At 40.5% G+C, this 18,437-nt stretch overlaps 1 protein-coding gene across 5 annotated transcripts in view; it reads left to right on the plus strand.

Moving 5' to 3' along the window:
• The first annotated feature begins 494 nt into the window (after positions 1-494).
• The window catches only part of PPP3CC (protein phosphatase 3 catalytic subunit gamma), a 100,022-nt gene continuing 82,079 nt past the window's right edge, over positions 495-18,437 (plus strand). For 3 of the 5 annotated variants that reach the window (XM_080796514.1, XM_080796515.1, XM_080796517.1), the window contains exon 1: positions 1,047-1,518. In XM_080796514.1, coding sequence (XP_080652640.1) covers positions 1,470-1,518 — 49 coding nt within the window. In that variant the 5' untranslated portion in view covers positions 1,047-1,469. Of the gene's footprint in view, positions 855-1,046; positions 1,519-18,437 lie in introns of those variants that run through there. The other 2 variants (XM_080796516.1, XM_080796518.1) reach the window with 2 other exon arrangements.

Genomic DNA, 18,437 nt, shown 5'->3' on the forward strand with positions numbered 1-18,437 from the left:
GCACTTGAGGAACTGAATATTCAAATTTTTAATTCTATTTAATTTAAATGTGTGTAACCACATAAGACTTATTGGCCACAACAGTAACTGTTAAGACTGGATTGTCTCTTTTTCCTTGGATCTCAGTTTCGATATTACATTATCATGGCTAAACTCAAAATACTTTTTGACTTTGCCAGGCACTATACTCGGTGAGGGAAGACAGTCATAGTAAGACAGTTTCTAAGTTTACAGTTTAAGGAAAGAAAAGATCAGTTTTTAACCCAGAGATGAGCTAGATTGTCGGGACTCTCTAGAGACTTGCCCATCGTGTCCCACAGTAAGCCTGAGCGGGGCGGCAGGTACTGTCACCGCATGGAACGGGAAGAACGGGGGGCGCTTCTAGCAGAGTAGGTGACCCACAGGGCTTATAGGAAGGTCGGTTCCCTGCACACTGGAGGTCCCTAGAGTTGCTGCTCTCCCTTCTCTTAGAGGTGGAAAGGAAGTGAGGAGGCGGAGCCGGCACGGACACGAACGGACTTCTTCCTATACTAACTGCACTCAACAAATGTGAAAACTGAAATGAGGGCTTAAATGAGTTTGGTGAATGGGGTGGGGAAGGAGAAACTGCGGGAAGGAGCGTGGTCAGCTTGACGGGGACTCCCTAGAGACCGACTGGGTGGAAGACCAGAAGAAAAGGAGGGAGGACTCCCGTGAGGAGTGTCTGGGAAGACAAGGGCTCTCGGCAAGGTGGCCCCGGGGTGAGGGTGACAAGAGGCTCGCGGCCCCGGGAGCCGGGGCTCGGTCTCCGCGGTCGGGTCACAAGATGGCCGCTGCTTCGCCGGGGCTTTCCGTGCCGGACCCAGGGGCCGCTGGTAGGTGCTGTGGGCCGGGGCAGCGGCGGGCAGCCCAGGGGGAGCCTGCAGCGAGGAGGGCAGGCTGAGGAGAAGTGGAAACTGACCGTCGGAAGCAGGAGGGGAGAGAGGAAGCACGCGAGCACGGAGTGCGGCTGCGCGGGCCTCGGGAGGAAGGGGAGAGTCGGGGTGGGCGACTGCCGAGGGGAGGGGGCGGGAGGTCAGGTGGCCGCGCCGAACAGGGCCGCCGGGCGGCGAGCTGGGCTTTGGCGGCGGCGGCGGCTGCGGCAGCGCGCGCGGGCCGCCGGGAAGTTGGGAGAGCTGCGTGCGGGAGGGAGCGCGCGCGCGCACGCGGGACCGGGCCGCGAACAGCCGCGGCCGCCCGGGTTGCCTCCCCGAGCCACCCGCGCTCCCGACTCGGCTCCTCAGGAGGGAGCGGCCAGTGGGCCCGCATCGTGTCAGCGAGGTTCGAGGCCCGGCTGCCGTGGCCTCCTCCTTCTGGTACCTGGGCCGCTCGGAGGAGCCGGGGCCGGAGCACGGCGGGCTGACTGGCCCCTGGGAGCTGACACCGCTGGACACCAAGGCGGAGGTGCACGTCTGGCGGTCGCCTGGAGCCGGGACGAGGCCGAGGGGACCATGTCCGGGAGGAACCACCACCTCTCCACCACCGAACGCGTCATCAAAGGTGCCGGACGGGCCGGGCCCTCGTCGTCCCCCGGCGGGAAACGGCCTTTGGCGGGGAGACGGCGGGGGGACGGAGGGCGGGGAGCGGGGGAGGGGTGGAGCGGCGGGAGGGCGGCGGGGGACCCCGGCTGCGACGGTCCGCGGGGAGGACCGGGAGGGGGTGTGAGAGAGGGGAGGGGAGCCCTGCGGGGCCGGGCCGGGGCGTTTTCTGCGGCAGCTCGCTCCGCCGCGAGCTGGAGATTGCCGCTTTATCTCCCGTAGTGCGGGACCTGCAGGCGGGGTGGGGATTTCTTCTCCCGCCGCCCCAAAGGGCCGGGATCCCCATCTTTTTAAAAAGAAACGATTCCTCTTTTCTCGTCTTTCATCTGGTGAAGCCATCTAGGGTGATGTGCGCAGGGACTTCAGTAGATTCTTCCAAGTCACATCTTCCTGCCGCTCCCCTTCTTTAGGGTCGGATGATCTCGCCCCTCCCCCACCCCTTTTTTAAAGGACGTTTACCATGTACCTTTTGGCCCACTTTCTACAGATCACCCCAAGTCACTGCTGTTATTAAAAGGAACAGTTTGGTGAAATAAACACAAATAAATCCATTTTGTGATGTGTGAAAGAAAGGGACTTAATCTCTTGACTTGATGTTGGTGCTTTATTTTATTTTTCGGCTGTAGAGACCTGAAGAAGGATGTTCTCTCATTCAGATATCTAACCCAAACTAAAATGTTCCTTACTGTAGGGTTTTACGTTGTACTTGTTTCGAGTCTTAAACTACTTATACTGGTTTAAACGTAACTACTAATTTATGCACTTCTTTTGTTCAGCGGTAACACTTAGGTACAACTCTTTGCTCTTGAGTTTTAACTATGGGGTTGAAAGCACTATTTTATAAGAAGGGAGTATACACCTAAGCGAGCTGTTAGTGGCTTCTGGATAAGGGGGTTAAGTGTAAGTGGGCAAAACTATTAAAATACTTTTATGTTTTCGTTTTGGTAATTAGAAGGAGAAAGGAAACGAAGATTGGTGACAATACTTTTTTTTTTTTTTAAGTGGAAAAGCCTATTGAATGTTCAGTGAAGGGAGAGAATTTTAGTGTTTAACTTAAATATTTTTCTCCCTAAAAAATGGATCATCATAAATGTTGATTTTCTACACTGTTAATTTTAGTGTGTAACTTTGTTTCTTCCCCTCTAAAAAGTCAAGATCATAAGTGATGATCATAAACACTGATTACCTACATTATATAATGTTCAGTAGATATAATGGGGTTTTTGAGATATATCTACTCAGAGATCATCTGGTATTATTGAGGATTGAAGTGAATTGTTCATTTAACTGACATTTTTTAGTCCTTTGTTGAGTAATTTTGATCTTTTTAATGTCAGTTTTTATAGTATATAAAAGAGTGTAAATCTTCTTTTAAGATAGTTTAAACCTTCTCTTAAGATGAAGAGTATACTAAACATAACCTTTTTTGATTAATCAAGGTCAGTTGTGTACATTAATTTCTGTCCTGTGCTGTTAACATGGCTGGTGCATTCTGCTGTTTAAGGGTGTTGGCAGTTTCCTCCTGTACCAAAATGACTGCTTACTGCTATACTGTTTAATGCTTTTGTCTGTTTTTTATCTCTTCCAGTACTGTTCTTTATCTGTCAAAATATGCCCTTCTAATCTGCTATTTCTAAGCTGAAGTAGGCAGGGAAACCAGATAAACCAGAATTGTGTGTCAAGTTAGAAGAAATAGGATCTCAGTGAAGCTTAGTGGCAGTCCTCAGACCTTTAGGAATCTCAAATTCTGATCGCCATTGTAGCATGTAATTTCCACCATAAGATGCCATAAGATATAAAGGAAATCTTAAAATAACCCTTTCAGACCCTTAAATATAGAAGTAAAGTGAAATGAAACATAGTTAAAAGGTAGGTGCTGTCTTATTGCTAGGCATGCTCACAGTTAAGTAAACACTCTTATAGTCTGTATAATTTATGTTTTTTGGCCAAATTATAAATTACTGCATGTTGTATACTTATTTTTTTTTGGCATGTTGTATACTTATAAGATTACTCTTAAATAAATGAAGTATAATGATTTCAAACCCTTACTTAGAATGTGTGGATTTATCTTAAATATAAAAACTGTAGAGTAAGAACTTGACCACAGCAATCTTGGCTTCTCTGTGACTTACGTTGATTTTTTTTCTGGGTTTTCCAGAGTTTGGAATAGTTGAGGTTTGTTCTAAGAAAGTAAGGTGTTACTGTATGTGTAGCTAAGGTCCATTGTATTGGGTACTAAATCCTGATCTGATGTTATCTTGACTGGCCAGAGTTGTCTGCATTTATTCACAGCTGGAAATCTTTTCAGAGGTGAGACCACACCCCAGTTATTTTTGGTTCTGTCATTTCCTGTTAACTTTAAAGTCTACTTAATTGTTTGGTTTGAACAAATCTTGGAGAATAGTGGGAGGGAGTGACTAGTATTTTAAGTGTCCTTTAAACAGAAACTTTCCTAAAATGAAGAAGTACTAGACTGATGGTCAGAAAACCTAGGTTTTACTGCAGCAGGAGCTTACTTATGACCTTGCCTTTTTTTTTTTTTAACCTTGCTTTTTCACTTAAACTCTCTCCCTTTTTTTTTCCTTCAGTAATCTCATGGGCAAAATAAGGTTAATAATACCTTCTTTGTCAAGCATCTGAACCACGCAAAGATATAACTGACATGAAAAGCTTAAGACAGGTTGTATTATGAAACATGATAGTAGTTTGATAATAGGTCAGTTTCTACATAAGTGGTTAGTAGAGAAAACATTAACATTTTTAAAAAGATTTATTTATTTAGAGAGCGCATGAGTGTGGGGAGGGGCAGAGGGAGAGGAGAGAGAATCCGAGGAGACTCCAGGCAGAGCACAGAGTCCAGCGCAGGGCTCCATCTCACAGCCCTGAGATCATGACCTGTGCGGAAATCAAGAATTGGTTGCTTAATGGACTGAGCCATCGAGGCGCCCCTCATTAACATTTTTTTGAGAAATCATTAACATTTGGAAAATATCAGAATTAGAAATTATGTGAAATAATAAGTTGGAAAACAGTTCCAGTCAGGAAAATACTTGTTCTGCAATTTATTTTTTTTATTTTTAAGTAATTACTGCACCCAAAGGGACCCCATCCTCTTCTATGATTTAAAGGATATCCGGGTGGAATCCCATGTGTAACAACATGAAGAGAACAGGACAGTTCTGTCTAGTACTTTCTTAGCAGCTGGTTTCTTCCCTAGCAGTTGATGGTGTTTATTTTATGTTTAAAAATATAAAAATTGTTATGATTTCATTCATTCATTAAGTGTTTATGGAGAGCCATCTGCAGTGTATGCCAACAAGTGCTCCTTTGTTTCTTTTTGTTTTTAAAGTAACAGTTCTGTAGCGCCTCTAGAATAGGCAGTATGCACTGTGGCATCACTACTGGTTTCTAGAGTAGAAAAAACCCAGAAACTCAAATGACTGAATTGTGAAAATCTTTCAGCTTGATTTTCTTTCTTTCTTTTTTTTTTTTTTTTAAAAATATTTATTTATTTATTTGACAGACAGATATCACAAGTAGGCAGAGAGGCAGGCAGAGAGAGGAGGAAGCAGGCTCCCTGCTGAGCAGAGAGCCCGATGCGGGGCTCGATCCCAGAACCCTGGGATCATGACCTGAGCCGAAGGCAGAGGCTTTAACCCACTGAGCCACCCAGGCGCCCTCTTTCTTTTTTTTTTTGTTTTTTGTTTCCAAGTTTTTTTTTATTTTCCCCCTATTTGAGAGGATTTTTTTTCTTTGACAGTGATTTTAAAAAAATGATTTATTCCCCTGGGCTGAATCTTTTCAGAAGCAACAAAGAAATTTCACTAAGAATTACATGACAGATGTGGAGAATCCATTTTTGGTAGCCAAATGGTGTTTCACAGAAAAGTCAGACTTCTTTTCAGTAAGATGCTCATAGATTTCTCCCATTCATTTGTGGAATTCAAGTGTATTGTATATTCACAGGATGTACTGTGTCATTTGTACCACACAGAGGCTACTGGTTCTTTAATATCTGCCGGTGAGAATAGTGCAGCTATGGCTTTCTTAAAAGATTTTTAAGAATAGTATGGACAAAAATTGCTATTTTCACAAGATTACCCTGAACCCTGTTTCAGTCTCTGGTACCTGTGCCTCATTTATTTCCACAGCTCTTGTCCCCTCTTGCCTTTTTTTGTATTATGAGAATGGATTTACCAAGGGTTTATATGGGTTTTTTAATTTTTTGCTTTTCTTTTTATTATTAAAGATTTTATTTTTAATTAATCTCTACACCCAACCTGGGCCTTGAACTCACAACCCTGAGATCAAGAGTCATGTGTTCCACTGACTGGGCCAGCCAGGCACCCCTGTTCTTTCACTTTCTTAATAGGATTACAGTTTTTCAAAATATAATAAAGTTGGTGAGAGATAAAAATGAAAAAATGCAATTAATAATTGCCTCAGAACAGCTAGGCTTGGGAAAGGCCACCATCATATTTAAGGATTTGGTAGTGTCTTAGTGAGGAAAAGCTAAAAAGAAGAAAATGAGTTTTAAAGTATATTATACCTAGGGGCACCTGGGTGGCTCAGTCCTTAGGCATCTGCCTTCTGCTCAGGTCATGATCCCAGAGTCCTGGGATCAGCCCACATAGGGCTCCCTGCTTGGTGGGAAGCCTGCTTCTCCCTCTCTCACCCCCTCCCCCTGCTTGTGTTTTCTCTCTTGGTGTGTCTCTCTCTGTCAAATAAATGAATAAAATTTTTAGAAAAAAAAAAAAGTATATTATACCTGATGTGAAGTGGAGGTAACTTGTTTAGCAGAAAAAGAAGTTGTTTTAGCTACATAGGGTTTGGAAAAACATGCAGAAGTAAGGATGGAGAAAACCAAAGTATAATTGACTGAGGAGTAGACAGGTGGGTAAAATTAGGAGCGTCAAAGAATTGGAAGAGGTAAAAGGAGGAAGAGGAGAAGAGGGGTAGCCGAAAACCGTTAGGGCAGTTGATGGTGATTTCATTAAGGGAACAGCAAGATTATTTTGATGGCTGGGGTTCTTGGGTGACTCAGTTGTTAAGCATCTGCCTTTGGCTCAGGTCATGATCCCAGGGTCCTGGGATGGAGCCCCACGTTAGGCTCCCTGCTTGGCGGGAAGCCTGCTTCTCCCTCTCCCACTCTCCCTGCTTGTATTCCCTCTCTTGCTGTCTCTCTCTGTCAAATAAATAAATAAACTCTTTTTAAAAAAGATTATTTTTGATAGCTATCTATTAAAAAAAAACCCCAAAGCTTAATTGGCTTATAAATATGACTTAGAATTACAGATGATTCAAATATCATAAAGATATTATGACAGTGAGACAGACTTGTTTTTATTTTATTGAAGAGATTGTTAAAAAAGTGGAAAAGGTTGGTAGAGGGATAAAGTAAATATTAAAAAGCACTAATAAGCAGAGGAGATAGAAAGGATTTTCTAAGAGTATTTCCCATCCCTGTTAATCACACCACTTGCCCATTTAGTCAGTGGCTCAGATGACAAGCCTGGGAGTCAGGCCAGACTCTTTCCTATCCCTTTCACTTCACATCCAGTGCTACTAGACTCAGTTCTGTGGATTTTTGGTTTGTACAGAACCTTCTACATCCTCTTCCTCTCTGACATTTTGCCTATACTATTGCAGTAGCCTCTTGTTAGGGGTATTTCATTTAATGTCCATGGTGCCATCATGATCTGTGGATAAAGGATTATTCTTGCGCTTGAAATCCTTTGAGCAAGTTCTGCCATAGGATAAATTCTAATTTTGTTGATGTATAGTTCTTTTCATGCTAAACCTCCAATCCTGTGTTACTTTCTCCTCATTTCATATCCCTGTTCCCAAACTTACTTTACTACTACTTGTAGTTCCCCAGAATGCCCTGAAATTTTATATCTATGAATGGGTTCTTTGCATTATTTTTATGTAGAATCTTGTGCCCCAACTTGGCCAGCCCCTATTTATCTTTCAAGCTTTAGCCAAGAGGACATCTAAGAAGCTTTTTCTCCTTTACTGCTAAGCAGCCTTACAGATAATGGTTTTAGAACACAGCCTTGAAATCAGACATACCTTGGTTCAAATTCTGCCTCTTTTAGTAGCAGTCTGACCTTTGACCAGTCACTTAATCTTGTTTTTGCTCAATTTCCCTATCTGAATTAAAGGGATAATAGAACCTAGTTTATAGGATAGTTGTAAGGATTAAATAAACCCCACAAAGTGCAATGACAGGTGCCTAGTAAGTGCTCAGTACGTTAGCTGCTATCATCATTATTAGCAGCAGCCGCAGAAGCTGTTGCCTCCTATATGCTCCTGTGAGCAGTCTCATTGCTTTTCACATTTCTCTAAATATTTTTATGTTATTTATTTATACTGCACTGTATATTCCTTGCCTTTCAAGGATTGAATTATAATTAATGTAATATATTATATAATTAATGCTGAATATATTGCTTAGTATATAGGTGGTTAGTAAATGTTTAAGTAAAAGCATAAGAAGCTTATTTTATGGGAGACAGTGTAGAAAAGGGCACAGGCTCTGCTAATTACTAGCTGTATGACTTTTGTCATTTATTTGCCTTGCTTTCAGTTTAAAATGGAAAATAACAGTACCTACCTCAGAATTTAAAGATTGCATTTCATATTGTATGTAAGGTGCTTAGCATAATGCCCTTAGTTAGCTGTTCTTTATTAAATGAGTTAATCTTGAATGTTAATGAGATTTTATAGCAGATCTGTTTGACTTTATTATTAGTTTTTAGATCTGTTTGACTCTTAAGTGGCCTAGGTGAAATGAAGTTTTGAGAGTGTTGTATTTTTTTAAAAGATTTATTTATGTATGTATTTATTTATTTATTGGGGGGTTGGGGGCAGAGGGAGAGAATTTTTTTTTTTCTTTTTAAAAAAGATTTTATTTATTTATTTGACACAGAGATAGAGAGAGCCAGAGAGTACAAGCAGGGGGAGGGCAGAGGGAGAAGGAGAGGCAGGCTCCCCTCTGAGCAGGGAGCCCTACAAGGGGCTCCATCCCAGGACCCTGGGATCACGACCTGAGCCGAAGGCAGTAGTTTAACTGGCTGAGCCACCCAGGCGCCCCAGAACCTTTTTTTTTTATTAGCATATACTGTATTATTTGTTTCAGGGGTACAGGTCTGTGATTCATCAGTCTTACATAATTCACGGTGCTTACCATAGTACATACTCTTCCCAATGTCTATCACCCAGCCACCCCATCCCTCCCACTCTCCTCCACTCCAGCAGTCCTCAGTTTGTTCCTGAGGTTAAGAGTCTCTTGTGATTTGTCTCCCTCTCTGGTTTTGTCTTGTTTCATTTTTTCCTCTCTTCCCCTATGATCCTCTGCCTTGTTTCTCAAATTCCACCTATCAGTGAGATCATATGATAATTGTCTTTTTCTGGTTGACTTATTTTGTTTAGCAATTTCTGATTGACTGACAGAGGGAGGGAATCTTCAACCAGACTTGCTCCTGAGTGGGGAGCCCAATGTAGGCCTCCATCTCAGGACCCATGAAATTAGACCTGAGCCGAAACAAAGAGTCAGATGCTTAGTTTCTGAGCCACCCAGATACCCTAAGAGTGTTGTTTTATACTTTCCAACTGTAGTCTCCTTATGAGGTTTTTAAAGGATTTAAACCTAAAATGCTTAATAAGAAAATGGTGGGGTGCCTGGGTGGCTTGATCGTTAAACATCTGCCTTCCATTCAGGTCGTGATCCCAGGGGCCTGGGATGGAGCCCCACATCGGGCTTCCCGCTTAGTGGGAAGCCTCTTTCTCCCTCTCCCACTTCCCCTGCTTGTGTTCCCTCTCTTGCTGTCTTTCTCTGTCAAATAAGTAAATAAAATCTTTAAAAGAAAAGAAAGGGTCGCCTGGGTGGCTCAGTGGGTTAGGCCTCTGCCTTCCGGTCAGGTCATGATCTCAGGGTCCTGGTATCGAGCCCCTCATCGGGCTCCCTGCTCAGCAACTCCCCAACTCTCTGCCAGCCTCTGCCTACTTGTGATTTCTGTCAAATGAACAAATAAAATCTTTTTTTTTTTTTTTAAGATTTTTATTTATTTATTTGACAGAGATCACGAGTAGGCAGAGAGGCAGGCAGAGAGAGAGAGAGAGTTGGGGGGAAGCAGGCTCTCCACTGAGCAGAGAGCCCAATGCGGGGCTCGATCCCAGGACCCCGGGATCATGACCCGAGCCGAAGGCAGAGGCTTTAACCCACTGAGCCACCCGGGCGCCCCTGAACAAATAAAATCTTAAAAAAAAAGAAAAGAAAAGAAAAATGGTGAAAATTTCCTTGTCTATAGTATAAATAGAATTTTAGAAATCATAAACATGCATAAACAAATATCCAATGAATCCCTATTAGAAGCAACATGTTTCTCTTTATACTTAGAAGCTTAAATACTGTCTTGGAAAGTACTCAGTATAGCATATAATGGCCTCCCAAAAGTGTGATAGAAAATCAGAACTATGGAGCTTCCTATGACTAATAGCACCAAGAAGAGCAGATGACTAAATGGCAGACTATATATGGTATGAAGGGTTTGCTCCCTCACTTTACAAATTGATAATCGTTTCAAGTTTGAGCTTTGTTGATCAGTAGTCTAAAGAGATAAGACTTAACTTGTGAGTTTTTGTGTGTATCCATAGGTACATTTTGTTCTGGTGACCTAAGGCTTTGTGGAGGTTTAAAAATAAAATAGGATAAAATAAAGAACTAAATAAAAATTTTTAAAAACATAAGTAAAGTAGGATAGTTTTAATGAATGGCCAGAGTAATAAAGGTAATTGGTGGATTTATCCATGAAGGGAGGCTACTTATTTTTACTTTTGGACACTGTTTTATTGAAAACATATGATGTCACTGTAAACTTATTGTTTCTGTCAGACTATCACTGATAGTGGTTATTACTTAATTAGTTCTGGGAGAGCTAGTTCCCAGTACTATGAAAGTATGCTCTATGACTGTCAAAGAAGAGAGGGAATATCTCGAAGATCTGTGTCAGACCGTGAAATAAAATTACTTGTTCTAATAGGTTACGAGAGGATCTGAAAGCTACTTACGACTTTCAGTAATAATATTTAACATAACCTCTTCAGCGGTGTTTAACTGGTTCATGATTGGAAAAGCAGGTGAGTAGATTAGGAAATAAGTCTGCAAAAGTAGGGCAGGCTTGCTGGCTTAAAATAGGAATGAAAGCAGGGTTATTTGTAGTGAACAGAGATAGCTATTTAGGTAAATCCTAGTGTCCTGTGAGGGTAAGACCACACAATAATCTAAAAATAATAACTTATAGGTCAGTAACTTTTAAGGTTTATCTTTCACACTTACTGTAGGATTAAAGTGGTCATCACCAATGTTTTCTTTCTCTTTTATGCAGATTTGCATCCGATGTTAAGTATATTTACCTAAAAATAATCACTTATGTAGTAGGTGTATATTGTAGCAGGATACTGATACTGCCTGTGAAAGGCTGCAGAATTTCTTCAGGTTTAGAAACTTAGTTTCAAAAATGTATTAAGCTTTTACTTTTAGATTCACAGGATGTTGTGAAGAAATGTACAGGGAGGTCCTATACTTCCTCTCCTAGGTCTCTGTCCTCCATAGTGTCAACATCCCACACTACCAAAATTATACCAAACCAAGAAGCTGACATTGGCACAGTCCATAGAGTTTATTCAGGTTTCACCAGTTATATGTGAATTTGTGTGCACATGCATGTGTCTGTAGCTCTATGCAGTTCTACATGTGTAGACTTGTATAACTACCAGCACAATGAAGATGTTTAAAAAGAAACATCACCACGAGATGCCTGTGTTATTGCCCCTTTGTAGCCACACCCATTCCCTTCAAGAAACCAATTTTATTGTTTGTTTATTATTTTGAATCATGTGTACACCTGGTTTGATTAGTTTTTTTGCTTCTGCGTTGGAAGCACTGTTAAATAATTTTTTATTGAAATAAGGTAATGTAGCAGCAACTGACTTGTGGTAAAAAGCCAAGTTAAAATGTGTTACCAGAGGAACCTGGCTGGCTAAATCAGTAGAGCCTGTTAACTCTTGATCTCGGGGTGTTGTTCAAGCCCCATGTTGGACATAGAGCTTACTTGAAAATAATAATAAAATGTGTTAGCAATTTTGGAGCACTAAAAGCTTTCTTGGATAATATATATAGGCTTAGAATGATAACTTTCAACTCTGGTCACTAATCAGAATCAGCTATGGAACTTAAAAAAAATATGGGAGAAAAAATGGATACTGTGGCCCCATTTTAAATATATCTGGAAAGTAGTGTTGAGTATAAAAATGCAAGTTACAAAAGGATACACAGTATGATACCATGTATATAAAATTTAAAATGTACTATGTTATGTGTAGATATATTTGTAACAAATTATATACATGTCAGAAGGATATACAACTACTTAAATGTAGTAATTACCTCTGGAGAGGAAGGACTCAGATGGAAGTTGCTCAGTTATAACTGCAATATTTTTTTTAGTTCTTAAAAATATTTGAAACTCAAGGGGCGCCTGGGTGGCTCAGACAGTTAAGTGTCTGCCTTTACCTTGGGTCATGATCTTCAGGTCCTGGGATGGAGCCCCATATCGGGCTTTCTGCTCAGTGGGGAGTCTGCTTCTCCCTCCCCCTCTGTCTTTCCTCCTGCTTGTGCTCTGTCTGTGTCTCTGTATCTCTCTCAAATGAATAAAAAAAAATTTTTTTTGAAACTCAGAACACATGGGTGGTTCAGCCGGTAGAGCTCCTGTCTTCCCCTCAGGTCATAATCGCAGAGTCTTGGATTGAGTCCTGCATTAGGCTCCCTGCTCTGCTCCCTGTCTGAGGCTTCCTCTGCTTGTGTTCTCTCTCTCTGACAAGTAAATAAATAAAATCTTAAAAAAATATATTTGAAACAGATATGGCAAACTTAGTATGTTAAATCTACATGGTAGGTTCATGGGTAGGTAGCAACATTTGTAGTATTTGTTTCCTATACCATTTTATATAAAATTATTTTTGAAATATTTCATTAAAAATATCCATACAGGGGCACCTGGGTGGCTCAGTGGGTTGGGCCTCTGCCTTTGGCTCAGGTCATGATCTTGGGGTCCTGGGATTGAGCCCCGCTCTCTGCTTGGCGGGAAGCCCAAGCTTGCTCGCTCGCTCTCTCTCTTTGCCGGCTTCTCTACCTACTTGTGATATTTCTCTCTCTCTGTCAAATAAATAAAATCTTTTTTAAAAAATATCCATACATGGGACGCCTGGGTGGCTCAGTGGGTTAAGCCTCTGCCTTCAGCTCAGGTCATGATCCCAGGGTCCTGGGATCGAGCCCCGCATCGGGCTCTCTGCTCAGCGGGGAGCCTGCTTCCTCCTCTGTGTCTGCCTGCCTCTCTGCCTACTTGTGATCTCTGTCTGTCAAATAAATAAATAAAATCTTTCAAAAAAAAAATATCCATACATACAGTATATTATGTGTATGTCTGGAATTTCTTCTTTTTTCTCTTTTAGTATACCTTTTATTTATTTTATTTTGGTGCCAAGGGCAAAATACTGCTATAACAATTATCTGAAAATGTGGAAGTGGCTTTGGAACTTTGAGAAGACACAGCTCAAGTCTCAGCTTTTTTTGTTTGTTTATTTTGTTTTGTGTTTTAGGTATTTTATTTATTTACTTGAGAGAGAGAGAGAGAGAGAGAGAGAGCACAGAGGGAGAGGGAGAAGCAGATCCCTGCTGAGGAGGGAGCCTGATGCGGGGCCCATCCCAGGGCCCTGGGATTACGACCCGAAACGAAGGCAGATGCTTAACCAACTGGGCCAGCAATGTGCCCCTCAAGTCCCAATTTTCTGATGTCCTTCCTTAATTTCTGTAGCCACCACTTATACCCCTTTATAGTCTTCCCTACTTAGAGTCTGTACCATACAGTGTATTGTTTAACTGTTCTATGTTCATATTAAATCTTGTGATTTGAATATGAGTTATTTTTTCTACTTAAATAGAACATAGGGGAGCCTGGCATACTCAGTCATTGGAGCATGCAACTCTTGATCTTCAAGGGTTGAGTCCCACGTTGAGTGTAGAGATTCCTTAAAAATAAAACCTTTTTTAAATTTATTTTTTAAAGACTATTTATTTGACAGCACAAGCAGGGGGAGCAGCAGGCAGAGGGAGAGGGAGAAGCAGAAGCAAGCTCCTTGCTGAGGAGAGCCTGATGAGGACCCTGGGATCATGACCTGAGCCGAAGGCAGATGTTAACTGACTGAGCCACCAAGGTGCCCCTTAAAAATAAATTCTTAAAAAAAAAAAAAAAAGAACATAAAGTTCTTCTAGGTAGAGTCCATGTGTTAAAATTGTATAATCTGTAAATGACTTACACAAGTTGAACATGTAATAAGGCCAAATAAATATTGGATAATTTAACTACTTCCCTAGTATTTTTGAATTTTACTTAAAGAACCCTTCCAGCTCTATTTCTCCTATGTATTTCAGAACTTTGGACTTTAACAAATATAATTATTATCCTGTTCCATAAAGTCTATGCATAGAAACTTTGATCAATTCTAAATAGAATTATTTTTTTTTTTTTTTTTTTTTTAAAGATTTTATTTATTTATTTGACAGACAGATCACAAGTAGGCAGAGAGGCAGGCAGAGAGAGAGGGAGGAAGCAGGCTCCCCGCCAAGCAGAGAGCCCGATGCGGGGCTCGATCCCAGGACGCTGGGATCATGACCTGAGCCGAAGGCAGCGGCTTTAACCCACTGAGCCACCCAGGCGCCCCCTAAATAGAATTATTATTAAATGTTTTGTTTTTCAGTTACTATCCTAGTCTTTTAGCTTTTAAAAGGATGACACTGGATGATTACACTTGAATTGTTAACTTCCTCCAATGGTATTGTTGGAGATGAAGCTAAAATGTCAGAGTTTCATAGAGAAACAGGAGAGTTGGTGATTGTACCCAAACTTTCTTAGCTTTTGTTATTAGGAAGAGAGAAACGTAGTTTTAACTGTGGTCTTTGAATTTCTTTACGTTTATTGCTTTTAAATTAAGGAGGTCAGCAATAGTAAGTAGAATAATAAAAGAATAAAATACTTCATCATTATGAAGAAGAATGGTGAAGTCTTAGCATGTGGCATTATGTGTTTCACATATTGAAGTTGACATTAGAAAGGTAAATTTAGTAATTTATTATTTTTTAAAATCTTTGTTCTCTTTTATGATAGAGCCACAAGTTGCTCACTATTCCTTATGTAATCCAGGTGTGAAGTTTTTTTTTTTTTTAAGGTTTTATTTATTTATTTGAGAGAAAGAGCGAGCGAGTGAGAGAGAGTGTGAGGAGCTCGCATGTGAGTGGGGGGAGGGGCAGAGGGAGAGCGAGAAGCAGACTCCCTGCTGAACAAGACACCCCATGTTGGCAGATGCTTAACAGATTAAGCCATTTAGGTGCCCCTGGTTATGAAGTTTTTGAGTGATTTTGTGTACTTCCATAAGAATTAGAGTGGATTCAAGATGACCACTAATAATCACTGTCACTTACTTTGTTAGGTGGTGGTGGGGGTTGCATGTAAAAGAGATAGTTATAGCTAATTTGTCTGGAATTGTGTAAAATTCATTAGTTTCCATGAGAGTATATCTTGCATATTTGTTGTGTGTTATGCCTACATAGTTCTCATTTGGATTTAAACTTTAGTGGGCTCTCAGGGAACTTATTTTCATTCTAACCCATGTTATATTACTTTGAATTATGTATTAAGAAAAAGCGTTTGAGATTGTTTGTTAAAGCAGTATAGCAAAAAAGAGATAAGAGGTTAGTTTCTGGAATCAACTGACCTGGAATCACACTCCACCTCCTCCCGTTGAGTTGTGAGATTTTTGACAAATTTTCTAACTTCCCTAACATTGGTTGCCACATCTGTCAAATAGAGATAATAATACTTAATAGAGAGACGCCTGGGTGGCTCAGTTCGTTAAGCATATGCCTTCAGCCCAGGTCATGATCCCAGGGTCTAGGGTTGAGTCCTACATTGGGTTCCTTGCTCAGTGGAGAGCCTGCTTCTCCTTCTGCCTGCTGCTCCCCCTGCTTGTGGTCTGTCTGCCTCTCTCTCTCTCACAAATAAATAACATATTTTAAAAAATAAAACTTAATAAAGTGTTATTAGATTAAATGAGAATATATATGAAGTCATTAGCATAATGCCTGTTGTGTAGTTAGCATACAACTAGTAAATATCATGATCACTGTATTTATTATTGCAATTCCAGTTAAGAAAATTAAAATCTAAAACGTATATTGAAACCTAAGGTTTTGTGGATACCATAGTTTTGACAATTTTGTACAACATAAGTAATTACTTCTGTGTCAGAGATTTTTAACCTACTTGTATCAGCAACTTGAATGTACTGATAATAACAACACAATTGCCAAGTAGGGTATATCCCAGGAATGCAGAGTTGGTTTGAAAATCAGTCAGTATAATCTACCATGGTAACCATATGAGAAAACTCATATGATTACTTCAGTAAATTCAGAAAAACCAATTGACAAAAATTCTGTACCCATTCATGATTTAAACAAACCTCAGAAAACTAGGAATAGGATAGGGGAGCTTCTTCAACTGATGATCGTTTAAGAAAAACCCACAACAAATTCATACCTAATGGTAAAATATTGAGTGCTTTACCCCTAAGATTAGGAATAAGGCAGCAATGCCCTTGCTTGCTACTTCTGGTCAGCATTGTAACTAGTTGTTTCCATTGAAATAGGGCAAGAAGTAGAACAAAAAGGCATATAGATTGGAAGGGAAGGAATAAAAATGTTTCTATTTACAAATTGCAAGACTATGTAAAAAGTCTTAGGTAATCTGCCAAATAACCATTAGTAACAGAATTTAGCAAAGTCAAAGGATACAGGTGAATATATAAAAATCAATTGTATTTTTTAAAAGATTTTATTTATTTATTTATTTGACAGATCACAAGTAGGCAGAGAGGCAGGCAGAGAAAGAGAGGAGGAAGCAGGCTCCCTGCTAAGCAGAGAACCCGATATGGGGCTCGATCCCAGGACCCTGGGATCATGACCTGAGCCGAAGGCAGAGGCTTTAACCCACTGAGCCACCCAGGCACCCCAAAATCAATTGTATTTTTATATACTATCAGCAAACAATTGGGAAATGAATTTTTTTACTTTTACTTAGAATATTTCTAAAACCCACGAAATACTTGGGAGTAAATGTGACAAAATGCATAAAATCTTTTTACTGAAAACTACAGGATATTCCTGAGGGAAATTAAAGACCTAACTATAAGGAGAGTAATATCATGTCCTTGATCAGACAATGCAAAATTGTTAAGATGTCAGTTCCCCAAACTGATTTATAAATAAATGCAATATCAATCAAAATCCTGGGATTTTTACTTTTTAATTTTTTAAGATTTTATTTGTTTATTTGAGAGAGAGAATGAGAAGGGAGAAGGTCAGAGGGAGAAGCAGACTCCCCATGGAGCTGGGAGCCCGAGGTGAGACTCGATCCCGGGACTCCGGAATCATGAACTGAGCCAAAGGCAGTTGCTTAACTAACTTAGCCACCCAGGCAGCCCCAAAATCCTGGGATTTTTAAATAGAAATTGGTAAGCTGATTCTAAAATTTATTTAGAGGGGCACCTGGCTGGCTCAGTCGGTAGAGCAGGAGACTCTTGATTTTGAGGTCATGACTTCAGGCCCCATGTTGGCTGTAGAGATTACAAATAAATAAACTTTAGAAAAAATAAAGTTTATATGGAAATGACTAAGACTGAGAATAAGCAAACCAATTTTCAAAAGGCAGAACAAAGTTGAGAAACTCAGACTACCTGATTTAAAGACTTACTACAAAGCTGCAATAATCAAGACATAGGAGAAATCTTTGTGACTTTGGAGTAGACAGTTTTCTTAGGTCACAAAGAAAATGAACTATAAAAACTGATAATTGGACTATATCGAAATTAAGATTTTTTGTTCTTCTAAGTATGTTTCATTAAGAAAATGAAAAGGCAGGGGGTACCTGGGAAGCTTGGTTGGCTAAGTGTCCAACTCTTGATCTTGGCTCGGGTCTCTATCTCAGGGTCCTGAGTTCAAGCCCCTTGTTGGGCTCCACATTGGAAAAAAAGGTGGGAGGGGGCACCTGGGTGGCTTAGTTGGGTTAAGCATCTGCCTTTGGCTTAGGTCTTGATCTCAGGGTCCTGGGGGTCATTGTCAGACTCTGCGTTCAGTGGGGAGTCTGCTTCTCCCTCTTCCTCTGCCCCCCCCACTAATGCTTGCTCTCAAATAAATAAATAAAATCTTAAAAAGCTTTGTGAAGAACTTACAATTCACTGATAAGACAATCAGAGTTTTAAAAATGGACTAAAGATTTGAACAGATAAATCATAAACAAAAGTATACAACTGGCCAGTAGTGTCCAAGGAGATATTCAGCATCATTAGCTACTGGGGAAATGAAAATTAAAACTACAATGAAATACCACCACCACGGATTAGAATGTCTGAAACTAAACATTTCTAGTTTTGACAAGATAGGGAGTAAGTGGAACTTTCATACACTGCTGGTGGGACTGTAAAGTTGTATAACTGTTTGGCAAAATTATTTGACATTTCCTTAATATGTTAATTATGCACCTTCCATTTTACCCTGGCATTCTGCCCTTCAGTATTTACCCAAGAGAAATGAAAGCAAAAGATCTATGTGTATATGTTTATAACAGCTTTGGTCATAATAGCAAAATCCAGGAAATACCCAACAGGTAAATGGATAACTATAATATGTTACATCCTCACCATGGAGTACTACTTGGCAATAAAAACATACAAACTTCTGATACATGCAATAACATAGGTGAA

Source organism: Martes martes (assembly GCF_963455335.1).
Source record: "Martes martes genome assembly, chromosome: 2".
Lineage (NCBI taxonomy): Eukaryota > Metazoa > Chordata > Mammalia > Carnivora > Mustelidae > Martes > Martes martes.